The sequence below is a fragment of the Cyphellophora attinorum genome, assembly GCF_001299255.1.
Source record: "Cyphellophora attinorum strain CBS 131958 chromosome Unknown Contig26, whole genome shotgun sequence".
NCBI lineage: Eukaryota > Fungi > Ascomycota > Eurotiomycetes > Chaetothyriales > Cyphellophoraceae > Cyphellophora > Cyphellophora attinorum.
The window spans coordinates 114,456-128,301 of NW_017253254.1; the positions used below are offsets into that span (position 1 = coordinate 114,456).

General features: G+C 53.4%; 3 protein-coding genes across 3 annotated transcripts; 1 reads left to right on the forward strand and 2 right to left on the reverse strand.

Moving 5' to 3' along the window:
• Window positions 1-2,028: 2,028 nt before the first annotated feature.
• On the reverse strand, window positions 2,029-6,414 carry AB675_3625 (WD repeat-containing protein mip1; the record flags this gene model as incomplete). Its single annotated transcript, XM_018143693.1, has 1 exon — window positions 2,029-6,414. One exon carries the CDS (start codon window positions 6,412-6,414, stop codon window positions 2,029-2,031), a length of 4,386 nt encoding a protein of 1,461 aa, XP_017996994.1.
• Window positions 6,415-7,175: 761 nt separating this feature from the next.
• AB675_3626 (Tip elongation aberrant protein 1) lies at window positions 7,176-11,481 on the reverse strand (the record flags this gene model as incomplete). The annotated part of the gene is made up of 3 exons (XM_018143694.1): window positions 7,176-10,858; window positions 10,904-11,285; window positions 11,338-11,481. The coding sequence occupies 3 exons, from the start codon at window positions 11,479-11,481 to the stop codon at window positions 7,176-7,178; spliced, it is 4,209 nt and encodes a 1,402-aa protein (XP_017997109.1).
• Window positions 11,482-12,515: 1,034 nt separating this feature from the next.
• On the forward strand, window positions 12,516-13,838 carry AB675_3627 (putative deaminase; the record flags this gene model as incomplete). The annotated part of the gene is made up of 4 exons (XM_018143695.1): window positions 12,516-12,797; window positions 12,883-13,095; window positions 13,142-13,630; window positions 13,671-13,838. 4 exons carry the CDS (start codon window positions 12,516-12,518, stop codon window positions 13,836-13,838), a joined length of 1,152 nt encoding a protein of 383 aa, XP_017997028.1.
• Window positions 13,839-13,846: the final 8 nt, after the last annotated feature.

The window sequence follows — 13,846 nt, forward strand, 5'->3', positions numbered from 1 at the left end:
GCCTTTGGCAGTTAAGAGCGATGAGCGCTCGCCACGCGCTGACTCGCCGATCAACTCGTGTGCATTGAGATTTGAGCTGAGCATCGCGAACTTCTTCGATTCTTGGCTGCCGCAAGATTTGAGAACTACATGGTCCGAGCACCATCATCTGCACGGTGAGAAGCTCTTTAGGCGGTGTTTGGATTCCTTTAACGACACCACGAAACGTACAAACCTGAGAGAATCCAAATATAAGACATGGACCGGCAACCCGAGGTTGCGAATCATGGGATGGATCTTGATTTTGACAGGTTTGGCAGTAGGTCACCCGATTTGCCCTGCAGCGCCCAAAAGACTATGCCAGAGACGGCCGCCGCCCTCCTAAGCGAGGATGCGTGGACCCAGTATAAATACGAGGCGGCCTCGGCATGTTACATAAGGTTCATAACGGCTTGACTCAGTTTGACTGGCTCCGGTCATCGTCGCTACCGAAGCGAAGGGATCTGATGTGCAGTAAGGCGGAATATTCTTCCTTTGATCTTCACGACTCAACACACATTCGATGTCGCTTGCAAAGTGTGAGGCAAGATTTGCGTCTCAGAATAAACGTCGAGGTTGTTGGTCGCTTCGCAAGGACAATGCAAAACCTTTGACGGTTAAGCTCGGGGAAGTCTACTCCAACGGCAGTGAAAGAAGCGTCCTTGAAGTATAAGCGAGTCAGAGGTTGCCTACCTTGAATCGACCCTGGCCGAGCAGATGCTCTTCTCACTTCGTGTTGTTGCCGCGATGATCTTGACTGTTGCTAACGAAGGAACGATGAGCAGATGCTCCTCCCACTTCCGCCGACCACCAAAATTATCAACAGTGAATACCACGTGGCCGACACTGTGAAGCGATAGCTTTGGTTTGCCCCGGATCTTTGCTTTATTGAAGAGCTATACGTAGTCGTGTGGCCCTCGACCTGCTGCGTCTTTCTCTTCTTCTCTTCTCCAGAGATAGAGAGTCAATCGGCAAGATCAAATGCCTGCCGTGCCAAGATAGCATGCGCTGCTTCTTGATGGGACGAGCTTCCCCCAAAGCCTCCGTTCATGGCGTCAGACTCACTCTCGCAAGTATAGCCAGTGCACAAGGTAGATCTATGCGCACGTCGCGTACGAAGCCAACCAGAGTAGTGCGATACCATAATCATTATGATAGCAAAACCACAGGATAAGCACCCTGTGTCCCTCAGGTCTTGTGCCTGCTTTAGATCGCGAGACTCGCAGCACACCTCGCAGAGCAGACAGTACCCGTTCCAGCAGCACGGCGTGATGGCTACGCTCCTGCAAGTGTAGTCATTAACTACTCCTTTCCCAAACGGTTGACAAAAACATCAGAGAACAAATCCAAAAACATTCACGGCAGCACCCGAGTTCGAACCAGGCTCTCCCTTATCCATCTGTTCGGCGGAAGGATACCTACCACATAAGGAACAAGGATGTGCTGACCAGCTAAAACCATACTGTCAAAATGGACCGCTCTCCTCCCAACTGTTCCATTGATGGGACAACTTTTCGATACACTAACATATCATGGTCGTAGAAATCGGTGTGGTTGACCAAGGCATGATCTATCTGTGACTTCTGTCTCCGGTAGGAGACCTCCACTGCTGAGAGGAATCGACGGACCAGACATGCCTACGTACTAAGAAGGGAGGTACACCTGAGCTTTCCGACCGAAAGCTGATCCCTACATATCAGACGTCGAACTTCAGACAGTTGTGAGGCAGCCATCAGTGTCATGAATTAAGCATTCGTCTCGTCCAGATCCAGGAGTCAACCTGCAAGAACTACTTGCTACATCCATAGCATGCTCGTGAACCGCGCCCAAGTACTCCAGTACTGAATGCCCAATAATCGTAATGTGATCGTACAGGGTCCCGAGCCCCAAAGCAACCCACTCCGCTGGCATGCCCTTCCAGTGCTGTACGGCCATCGTCAGCCCAAGACAATCGTAGCGAGGCTTGCCATGACCTAACATCGCATGCCAGAGAACCCCAACATCAATACATCAATAACCGACCAAACTGACATTCCCATTTCCCCACCCAGCACAAGCCAACACCATCTTATGCGGATGATACGCTGTTGCCACGATGGCATTACTTCTCCTCCCACCCCCAACACTACCCACGAGCCCCTTGCCGCCTCCACTACTCGGGTCAAAGACTCCCAGTCCTTGTCCTGTGGTGCTGAAGCTCTTCACCTCTCGCTTATCGGTGCCCACCGCGAATACCGGCGCATGCTCATGCACGGAAAGGGTACGCAGCGTAACATCTCTACCCACAGCATCACCGTTGATAGCGCCAGCAGCGCCCGTAGCAGCAGGGGAGTGTCGCTCGCCCAGGACGTTGAAGCTCAAGATCGACTTGTCGTTCCGCAGATCCCACAACTTGACCTCGCCATTCCGACTAGCGCTGACCAGTTCTCTCGTACCACCTCGCTGCATCTTCACATTCGTGACCCACTGGTGATGCTCCCGCCAGATCTTAACCATCGAGGACTTGACGTGCATTCTCTGGTCGAACACTCTAACGACACCATCGCCGAACCCAGCGACAAAGACGTCGCCCGCAACCTGGTCGCTCGTCAAGCTTGTGACGCAGCTGCCACTTCGCGCAGGAATATCCGCAACGCAGAGCTCTGTCGCAGCATTCCAGATCTTGATGATCTTCATGTCGCCTGCGGCAAGCACACGGCCTTGGCCCTGCTGCCAGTCAAACACGAGACCCGCATTGCGGTTGCTGGGCAGGAGTTCTGTCAAGGCTCGCCAAGCAGCGACGACGCTGACTTCCTCCGGATCGTTGTAATGTCGATAGACCTTGAGCACGCCGTCGCTGCTGCCAACCATGAGCAATGGGTTGTGGTCGTCTTCGTTCATAAAGCGCGCGTCGTTGATCCGTGTGCCTTCGGGATTGTTGTTTGAGAAGCGGTTGAGCTGCTCCTTCTTCTCACAGTCCCATATAGTGACACCGTCTTTGTCGTCAGTTATGGCTAGAGTGTCGTCGAATTGGTGGAAGGTCATGTTCATGGGCTGGGAATTGTTGTTGATAGAAGCCTCCAGGCGAGTCCATCTCGAAGATCCCGCGACGCTCTTGAGAGGTTGAGTGTCGGCAATAGTGATCTCGTTGCGCGTTCTACGCCACAGTCGCGAGTTGTAGTCTTCAGATCCTGGCTCATCAGGGTCATGAGCTCGCATCTGAGGCTCGCGGAAATACTCAGTTGACCATTCGAAGAGTTTACTGGTCAGAGGAATGTCTAGTTGTTCTTTCGTGTTGTCCGCCCTTGCTCCGGCAGATCTTGGGACTGGTGACTGGTGGTAAGAGCCGCTTGCGGACTGGTCTTCTGTTGTTGGGGCTTGACTCCATTCCGCCGGCAGTTGGCCCCTCGGGGTATGAGCTGGCGGCTTTGGCTGGGTCGGCTTGATGCTCTTAGCAGGCGATGTGACAGGTGTCGATTCCGCGGTGGTGGTATCTGTGGGTGTGCCGAAGGCAAGATGTCGAAGCGAGCTTGCCGTGCGCTTCAAGCTGCCTAGAGATAGGTAGCTGTTGGTCCGCTCAACTTGGGGCGTAGGCGTTCGAGGGACAGGCGTCTTGAGAGACCGCATCGAGTCCATAGATGGCGTGCGTTTCATTGGAGATTCCTTACGTCTAGACAGTCGGAGAAGCTCGTCGATTGCTGAAAGTGCCTTAGATCGTAACGGAGAATTGACCAGTATATCATGGACATGGTCTACCACAGCAGTAGCATTGCGGGAAACTTCCACGTTCGGATCCACAGACATGATCGCGATCTGCGCCCAGACCGATCCGTAAATTGTGTTCGAGGAAAGCATGCCTGACGAGTAAAACTCGATTTTCTCGTTGTCGGCGAAACCGCGGCTCTTTTGCAACTCGACCTCTTGCTCCAGCTGCTCCAAAGCAGCAATCAGAAACTTATTCTGATGACGCTTGACGAAGACAGATAGGAAGACGAGCAACTCTTTCCGTACGAGAGTGCTACCGTCAGCCGTCATGAAAAGCACTGATGCAGCGATGTCCTCCTCAATCTGTACGATCTGATCGGTGAGATCTGGAATTCCCAAGAATGAGGTCAAAGTGTGCAACATTGCTGCTCGTACTTCGGGCACAGGGTCGACAGCAAGCTCGCAGAGTCTGAGATGTGCGCCTTGCCGAATGCCCATCCATTTCGCGTCGGTGTAATCGGCCCACAACGTGCTGAGACACAAGCAGGACCACTGGCGCAATAGCGGATTCTCTGGCTCAAGCATGTTCTCGAGACACGAATTGACCAGCTCGACCAGTAGACACACTGTTTGTCCTTGCGGAAAGCCTCTGCAGAATGTTGCCACAATAAAGGAGCACATAGCTCGATGCTCGCTGGCATTAGCAACGGGCAACTCGGATTGAGGCACCATGATGGTGACGAAGTAATGGATGCCGTTGTCCTTCAGTAGCTCAGCGTGGACAGAGCTATCGACCGCCATGATTCTCGCCCAGATGAACACCATGACAGGTTTCAGCTCTATCGAGGCAGCTTGCAACAACTTCAGCACATACGGAAAGATGCCAATACTGAGTGCTAAATGTACAGCCCAAGGTCCAAGATCGAGGAACTTGCTGAGCAATATCAGCGCGCGCAATCTGTGCACCTGACTAAGGAGCACCTGCAACACGATTGGAAGCTGATCAGGAGCATGGTCTTTGGTAGGGCCTGAGCTCAGGTAGACTTCGAAGGCAGTCAATTGCTCCGCGAAGAAGTTCGAATGCTCATACTCATACAAGCGCTTGCCATTGTCGGCCTCAATCAAAGCAGGCAACTGTGTCAGAACGTTGTCGACAGCCAAATCCCAGCTCTGCCAGAGTGGATGGTGATGCGTCTCAGGCATTGGCGGTGATGATTGAGGATGGCAATGGTTTGCTCGCATGATTCGGTCGCTGAGCAGGAAGTTGCGGAACAATGCGGCAACAAGCAGATCCTGCCGGAAGAGCTTCTTGAACAGCGCCCGTGGTAGTGTGTTCCAAGCGATAGTATCGGTGATGGCGGTGAATATCCAATTGAGCTCACCCAACGGGCTTCGGCGATCCTGTAGTCGGCCCGGGATAGGTATTTTGGAATCGTTGATCTCGACATTCGTCGGCAATGGGTTCTGCAGAACGAACCACCTTAATGCGATATCAATAGGCGTAGTCAGACAGCATGTGAAGAGATCCGCCGGCAGGTCTGGGTTGGTGGGTAGCATCTCATTTCGACCACAAGCAGCAAGTTGAATACAGTCGCTGTAGTTCTGAATCGCTGCTTGGGGATCTCTCTTACGGATCTCCTCATTCTCCTTTTCATGTTTGACGATGAATGTATCGAAGTTGTGCAAGATGTTGCCAGCGTGCGATACATCGTACACAAAGAGAGACGGCCCGGCTAGCCATGATTGGAGATCGTAGACGCCGATCGGAATGTACTGCGTGTAATTCTTGTTGAACACCCAAAGTTCGCCGGAGGCAGTGGGCAGCGGAACGCCATGACCATTGTAATGAAAGAGGACTCTCTCGTCCTTGGCGTTTCGTCTTAGTGAGACACAGAAGCGCTTAGTTTCCTCAATTGCAGGATCAAGGTACTGCTTGTAGCGTGTCCTCAAGCTCAATGTCTCGTACTGTTCCTGTAATCGTTTGCCGATCTGCTCCATCATCTTCGTCGAACCGCCGTTGCTGCCAGACGGGTCGAGCCACGCCTCGAGCTTCGCGGTGGGACTTGTCTTGATGACATCTGGAGGGTCAACGCCAATATTCAAGCAGAGCGCCAGTGCTGCAGACACAGTCTTCATTCTATCTTTCATGCGCCAGTCACTGTTTGGATATTGTTTCGAGTCTTCCGATGGATTACCGCTGCTCTCATGGCGCTTCTCGGTGTAGTACATATAGAAGGTGTCGTTGAGCAGGGACAAGTACTCGTCCGAGTATTGCTCGCTGTCCCACCCATGCCGGATATGAGCTAGTCTGTCATCGGGTGACAGATGGCTGTCATTCTTATCCCGGGACAAGATCGAAGGCGGACCGTCACTGTTGGCCCTGCGTCGTCCAGACTGAGAGGTGTATTGGCTTTCGCTGCGCATGTCTGCGAACGGAGGTCGTTGACGGATTGCCGCCTCATGTTCCCATGCGGCCAATCTCTGGCCCCGTGGCGCGGACCCCGGAGGATCTGGGCGGTAGCCATTCGTATGGTCGTTCATATGATTATGATCTGGTCCATTCCCGTTCATCATGCCCCTCGAAGCATTCTCCTGTCTCGGCTGGTAGTTGGGTGTCCAACCATTGTCGGTCGACCCGCGTGCTTCGAGGTTGCTGGTAGGTCGAAAGGACCCGGACGGTAGCTGTCGCGGAGACGGCTCCTCACTGCCCATGTTAACGTCTCGCATGTCTTTGCTGGTAGCCAGCAGAAGCACAGTGCAGAGCACTAGCTTCGACTGCTATGAGCCTCATTCGCTCCACGGCGGACTCAGTTGGAGGATTTTACTATATTTCGCTGCCGTTAACCAAGACGTCGTCGAAGCCGGCCGTGCGAGACGAAAGCATCTGCGAGCAACCCTGCCTCCGTCCTTGAAGCGAGTCAAGGTCGCTTGCCTGAAGTAGAGCAAATGTGATTTTCAGTTGCAAAGCATGCGCATGCGACGTAACGCGGATTTGCGCCGTAGGCGCAAGGCAACTGACGCCAAGCATATGCTCATGCCTTATAGTGGGGTTGCAAAAGCTGTACAGGTGCAACCATGCCTGAACTCACCTTCCAGACCACAGAATCATGGCGATGCGCAACTGCAAATCTGGCACAGCAAGGAGCGACAAGAGAGTTGGCGTTGACTTGGAGAGAGGAATGTGCAAAAGTTGTGCAAGAGCTTTCATCATTCCTGCTAATCAGGTAGATGGCTTTCACAAGCCCAGTATTTCCTTTACACCTTGAAGAAAGGAAAAGCTACGCTACACTACATTACAGAGCTGCCCAACCGGTGAATAGCTCAATGGATGTGTCGTTGATCATGGCTCCCCAAAGCTCAAAGCAGTCAAGTAGCGGTACAATCCTCCCAACGCTCACAAAATCGATTGCTCCATCAAAACTCGCTTCCACCTGGCATGTACAATGAACTGCCTCCAATTCAGACCTTGCTCATTACTTCTGCTTCAATGCGGCAGGCGGCGACGTCTTTTCCTCCTCGTCCAGTCGGCGTCTCCAATCAGCAAGACTGTCGCTCATCTGCTCACCGCTTGCAGCTTCGTTGGTCGGAGTTCGTTCGAAGTCCAACCCGCTCAATCGGTAGTTGTTTCGGCTAGTGCTCTCCCACTGCGACTTCAGGGTCTCTAATTCTGAAGCGAGATGGTCGAGCGCAACAGAGCCTCGCTCGTCAGGCTTCCCGTTGTCATCGGGTGAAGATGTGTCGGTCGCAGTCGACTCGCTTGGATCGCGGAGGTGAGAGATGCCATTCGCCCCTGGAGGCGGTAGTTGGGACTGTCGTCGATAGTTGCCAACCGTAGTGCCAACCTGGTCGAGGAGCATTGTGACACGCTGCTCGGCCTCTTCTGCGCGACCTTGGAGCATGCTGTTCTCGTGCTTCAGCTGCTCGAGCTCCTTCTCGGTTTGCTGTGTAGATCTCAACAGCTTCTCGTGTTGTGCCGATTGCTTGTTGTGGTCCTCCTGAGTCGATGCCAATTGCGCTCGAACGGCGGCCAAGTTGCTCTCAAGTGTCGAAATTTGGCCTGTGAGTTGGGTCTTGAGGGAGTCCATCTCCTTCTGCAGACCGTCCTGGTTGGCAGAGTCGGGCACGACTTCTCGACTCGTACTCTGCGCAGACTCGAGTTCGGTCTGAAGCTGGGCATTCTGCGTCTTGTATTTGGTGAGCTCTTCCTTCATCTTTTTGAGCATTTTCTCCGTTCCCTTCACATAGTGGACAGCAGACTGGTAGTCATTCTCCAGTTGCTCCAATTTCTCACGATATGTGCTGTCAGCTTCTTGCATTCGGCTCTCGAATTGTGATCTGGTCTCCTCGTGAGACTTCATGCTGTTTTGTAGTTGGTGTTCGAGCTCCTTGAGACGACCCTGCTCAGGAGTCCCGAATCGGGATGCTGGCGATTCGCCAAAGGCAGGCGAGCGGCGCGCATTCGACATATCCATGCCACGTTCACCAAGGAGATCCTTGAGGGCACCATGTTGCACAGCCAACGCGCTTGCATCGCGCTGGTGGCTTTCGTAAGAAGACTTGACTTCACGAAGCTCAGCCTGATACGCTTGAGCATCTCTCAGCGCGGCTTGCAGCTGTCGTCGAATTTGGACGCCGTCGCGGCTAGACTGCTCTTGATACGCTTCAAGCCCAGCGATTCTCTCTTCAGCAGCACGAAGCTTGTCAGCAACGGCATCGGCGGCAGCATGGTGCTGTTTAGCCAACGCGTTAGCCTTGTCCGCGTTCTCCTGAAGAGCGGCCAAACGCTGCTCGCTTGGGCCTCGATCAGCAACGTCACGATCCGATGTAGACAGTTTAGCAAGACCTGCCATCAATGCTGCACGATGGGTGTTAGCCTCTTGTGCATGGGTGTCTGCCAACTCTTCGGCATCACGAAGACGCTTCGTCGCCGTTTCGAGCTCATTAGTCCGTTCTTCATGCTCCGACCGAAGTTGTGACAGCTTTCGCTCTGCTGTCTCGCGTGCTGATCGCTCTTGCTCAAGCTGACGTTCGTAAAGTGTCACTTTGCCACTGGACGCAGCCACAGCAGCCTCGAGTGCAGCGATTGAGGCAACCGAGTCTTTGAGACGGGAAGAGCCATGATCGTGCTTCTCTGTGATTGACTCGAATTCGGCCTGCAGTATGCGCAACTTCTCTTCGGCTTCGGCTCTGAAGCTAGCCTCTGATCTAGCATTGCCTTGCGCCTCGTGCAACTCGGCGCGAAGCCCATCCAGCTCGGCAGGGTTGCGGCCTTGACTGAGCTCCTCCAGACGGCGATGAGCAGCTTCAGATGATTCTTCTGCAGCCTCTCTGGCTCGTTTCTCGGCAGCGAGATCGTTATGCATAACGTCGATCTTGGCCTTGTGATCATTCGTAGCGGCTAGTGCAAGTGCAAGGCGGCGGCTGATGTCTGTCGATCTATCGGCGTCGTCCGAGTGGTCAGGCTGAGGTGTTGAGCGTTGACTGCCGCCATGCGCAGCTAATTTGGCTCTGGCATATGCAGCCTCGGTGACGGCCGCATCACGCTGGTGCTCGACTTCAGCAATTCGCTTCGCGGTTGAGCTAGACTGTTGCTCCATCGCTTGGTGCATCTTGACCATTTCGGCACGCATAGCCATGAAAGCTTCGATGAGTGGTTTGTCATCGTCCGAGAATTGGTTCAAGTTCTTATCATCGATTGTCGAGTTCGAGGAGCCAGACGGTGCATAGCCAGCTTTGCGAGCAAGGGCGAGCTCCGATGCATACCATGCATTGGTGCGCTTTGCTGAGTCTAGCTCTTTGACAAGTGCTTCCTGGTGAGCTGATAGCTTCGGCGACCGCGGCTCATCGTAGTGACTCCGGACGCTGCTCTGAGTGTCAGAGTGATGACGGTTGGAGCCGCCTCGACCTAGTGCACCTTCTTCAGTGCTATCGATAGAACCTTGAGCGCGCTGCGATCGCAGAGAGCGTTGGCGAGCGACAGCAGGTCCCACCATAGGTGCAGCTTCACCAGCTTCCATCGCGCGTGCTTTGGATGTCTGCGTTGGTGTTCTCCGACCATGAGATGATGGACTGTTGTCGCGGCTGGGTCGGGAGGCTTCCTTCTGGACCGCCTTGACGGCTGGCGCTTGAATACTCTCAATCTGCTGGCTCTTGTCCTGTGCCGGCCGATTTCTGACACCATTGGGAGGCGACATTGTGCCGTTAACACGAGGATTAGGAGGTTGGCCCTGTGGCGGCGGTCCCGCTGGTGCTTGTGATGCTCTTGGCAGACGTGATCCTTGTGCGCTGTTTGTCGCACCGTCGGGTCGAGAACCATCAGGTCGCTGAACAGGACCACCCATGGGCGAAGCTCTCGCAAATGCATCGTTCGCGATTTGACCTTCGCGCGATTGCGATCGCTTTGGATTTCTGGCCTCACTACTGGGTCGTCTCTGAGGACTGCCGGATCGCTGCTTCTCGCCTGATGGTGGTGCGGCCGAATCGCTAGGATATCGAATTTTACTCGTGTCCAAGACGTAGACCATGCTCAATTCGCCCGAGTCTCGAGGTGCTGAGCTTGGCTCACCAGCCAACACGATAATTTGCTTGCCATGTGCGGTCATGCTGTGGCCAGATCGTGGGGACGGAGAGGGACCCATGTTCTGAAACGTGTACCATCGCTTGGATGTGATCCGGAAGGCAGCCAAATCGCCCAAGTCATTGCCCTCTTCTGTGCGGCCGCCGAATATGTACATGACGTCGCCTACCAGAGCAGCAGAGTGACCTTCTCTAGGCGCAGGGATATACCCGATGCACCCCATTTCGGTCCATGCGTTCGCTTTTGGATCATAGCTCCAGACATCATTGAACCAGCGTGTGCCATTAGTACCGCCAAACAAGAACATCTGATCGTTATAGCTGATGACTGTGTGATTCGTGCGAGGAGCTGGACGTGGGCCGTGTAAGCCTCCATCGACTTCGTTCTGCATCAGGAATTCCCAAGTGTTGCCAGGATTTTGCAGCGCATTGAGATCGAACGCAAGCAGATCATTGAAGAAGTAGCCTTCGACTTGACCGCCGAAGATGTAGATCTTGGAGCCGAGAATGTTCAGGGTGTGACCGTATCGTCCTGGCGGGCGTTGGCCGGGCGGCGTGGCTCTCGACCACTGTCGCGAGGCTACACTGTATCAGCAGGTGGCTTATGGAAAGGTGGTGCACTTACAAGTATTAAGCAAATAAAGGGTATCATCGAGCACATCAGAATCGTCCATCTTCGTATCGCCTCCAAAGACAATGAAGGCATTTCCAACAAGCAAGCTGGCATGGCCAACACGCGGACCAGGGCCTTCAGATACAGTCGCAATGGGATAACACGAAAGGTTGCCGCCGCCTGACTCGAGCATCCACAAGTCTCCTCGAACCATTGAGCCGTTTATTAGACCGCCCATCATGTAGATGTCGCCTTCCTTAGAAGCAACAGAATTGACAGCGGCGCCATATCGGGGAAATGGATTACTCTGAGGAGTCGGGAAATTGAGTCGTCGCTGCGACCACGGATACAGGGCCGCATTAGGTGGTTGTGCGCCTACAGTAGCTGGTCGAGTCTAGAGAATAAATTAGCATTTCTAGTCGCGTGTTGGGTACCGTTGCGCTTACCCCGGATTCCGATTCTGCGCGATCTCTTCTCGCAAATTGACCGCTTGGGCCCGTCATTGACCCTATGGACGATATGGAACCATCAGGATTTGATGTAGGTTGTGGCGACTGTGTCTGTCTGGGATCTAGCTGTTTTTCCACCATGCCATTTGGCCCGGATGGAGTACCATCGGAAGTATGAATACTTCGCGACGCACTCGGCAGCGCTGATGGTGCGGCGTCTTTTTCGACTTGCCGAATAGGAACGACATGTTGTTCTAGAGAGCGGAAATACGTGTTTCGTTCGCGAGGTAGTCGTTAGGAGTAGTCGTGGAAAGCAGTCGATATCGATGACCGCATGAGAACGGCCTCGTCGGTCGAAAGCGCAGTATGGGCACGCCCGCGAATATTACTGAGCGCGCATTGTCGCTGTGACTGTTGCGGGAAAGGGAATCTGACAGACGTAGAGACCGTATTGAAGAATAAGGAGCCCGACGGCGCGTGGACTGGCGATGATCTTTTCCAGCTGGACTCGGGCCAAGTTCGTTTGGATCTTATGCAGGAACAGGGAAGTGGATGTGCGAGTTAGAAGACCTGCGCGCGCGGTAGTGGCTGGGGGAATGCAGTGTCGAAATATGCGATGTGATGCACCTTTTCCAACAATCCGCCAACGCGATCTGACAGTTCGGTAGTGTGCTTGTATCGACAGAATATTGATCAATGACAAAATGTCAGAACGATCTCAGGAGGGGACCTGTCGACACCACGAACTGGATGATTGAAAAGGGTCACCGACAATTAATTTTGGCGGCTTTCCTCGTCCGATGGCCGTCGATTGGGGGGTTCATCAAGGCTCTTCCAGCTATGCCCGCCCTCAAATTCTCCTGAAAGATCCCAAGCTCCAGGCCAGTGTTTCGGCTAGAACAGAAGGCGTTAGCGTGTAGTGAGTAAAGCCACAGTGTGTGGCGTAGGCCTGTGGCAAACGCAATCAGGAGTTTGACCTCCAACTTCCAAGATAACCTCTACGGATATCATCTCCTTCTTCTTCTTCAGTAGAGATAAGCCATCTCAGGCCAGCACAGGTGAGAGTAATCACAGGTATAGGGACCTCATTGTCGCTATCCAAGCCAGTGACTGGGCCCTGTCCAACGCGTCTGCACAGTAGGAGAGTCTGAGAAGCCTCTGAAACACCATCCAATATGGCCAATGCTAGTCCAGCCAAGCATGGGGACGATCTCGAGGCCTTCATCCAGGACATGCCCAAAGGAGAGCTCCATGTCCACCTGGAGGGCTGTCTCACCCCGGAGCTCGTCAGAACATTCGCAGAACGCAACAACCTCGACATACCATCCGCGCTGTCGACGCTCGATCAGTCTGGAGGAGGGTACGCGTTCAATGATTTGACGAGTTTTCTTTCCCTGTACTATGCCTGCCAGAGCATATTGCAGACAGCTGAAGACTTTCAAGAACTGGCCTTTGACGTAAGTTGAACGCGTGGACAGCTGAAACATTGCAGCTTTGAATTGTTGCAGGTAAAGCTGGCAGCTGTCTGACCGCTGATGTTAGTATTTGTCTCGAGCGGCCAAACAGAACGTTGTCCATGTCGAGATGTTCTTCGATCCCCAAGCACATACCTCGAGAGGCATTCCTTTCTCGACCGTTGTTTCTGGATATCATGCCGGCATCCAGCAGGCATATCAGCAGTACAAGATCTCTGCCTCATTGATCTTGTGTATACTGAGGGACGAGTCTGCCGGATATGGAATGGCCACTGTTCTTGTACCACACCTTCCCCAATGTATCGACCTCATACTCACGCGTGTAGTCTTCTCTTCCTCACAAGCATCTCATCGCTGGGATAGGGCTCGACTCAGACGAGCGAGACCACCCTCCAATCGAGCATGCCGCGGCCTTTGCTCGTGCCCGACGTGAAGGCTATCAGTTGACTGCACATTGTGATATTGACCAACAAAACACGCTCGAACATATTCGACAGTGCCTCGAGGTTCTCAAAGTCGACCGTATCGACCATGGCACTAACATCGTGGAGGACCCTGCTCTTATCGAGGTTCTCAAAGCAAGGAACATTGGACTGACCTGCTGTCCGATCAGCAATTCAATTGTAACAACGACTGCAAAGTTTCCGGAGATATTGCAGTTGTTGCGTCAAGGCGTCAAGGTAACATGCAACTCTGATGATCCAGCATATTTCAGAGGATACCTGTTCGAGAACTTGTTGAAGCTGGCCAAGGAAACGGATATTACGCGCAAGGAGTTGATTCTCTTGCAACGAAACGCATTCGAGATTAGCTGGGTAAGCAGTTGGAAAAGGGATGAATTACTGCAACGGTTAGAAGAGTACGAGCATCGTACACTGGGGAAAGCAGCATCCTGATGGCGTTGTTGGTTGGTGTGGTGCGCAACCTGGCCTCGGAGTTAGTCTGGCCTCGCCGCCAACGTTGCTACGCGTTCCTCGCGCTTCGTTCTTCGACATTTTGAAAGTGTGGCAGTTCCAGACATAATTCCTTTG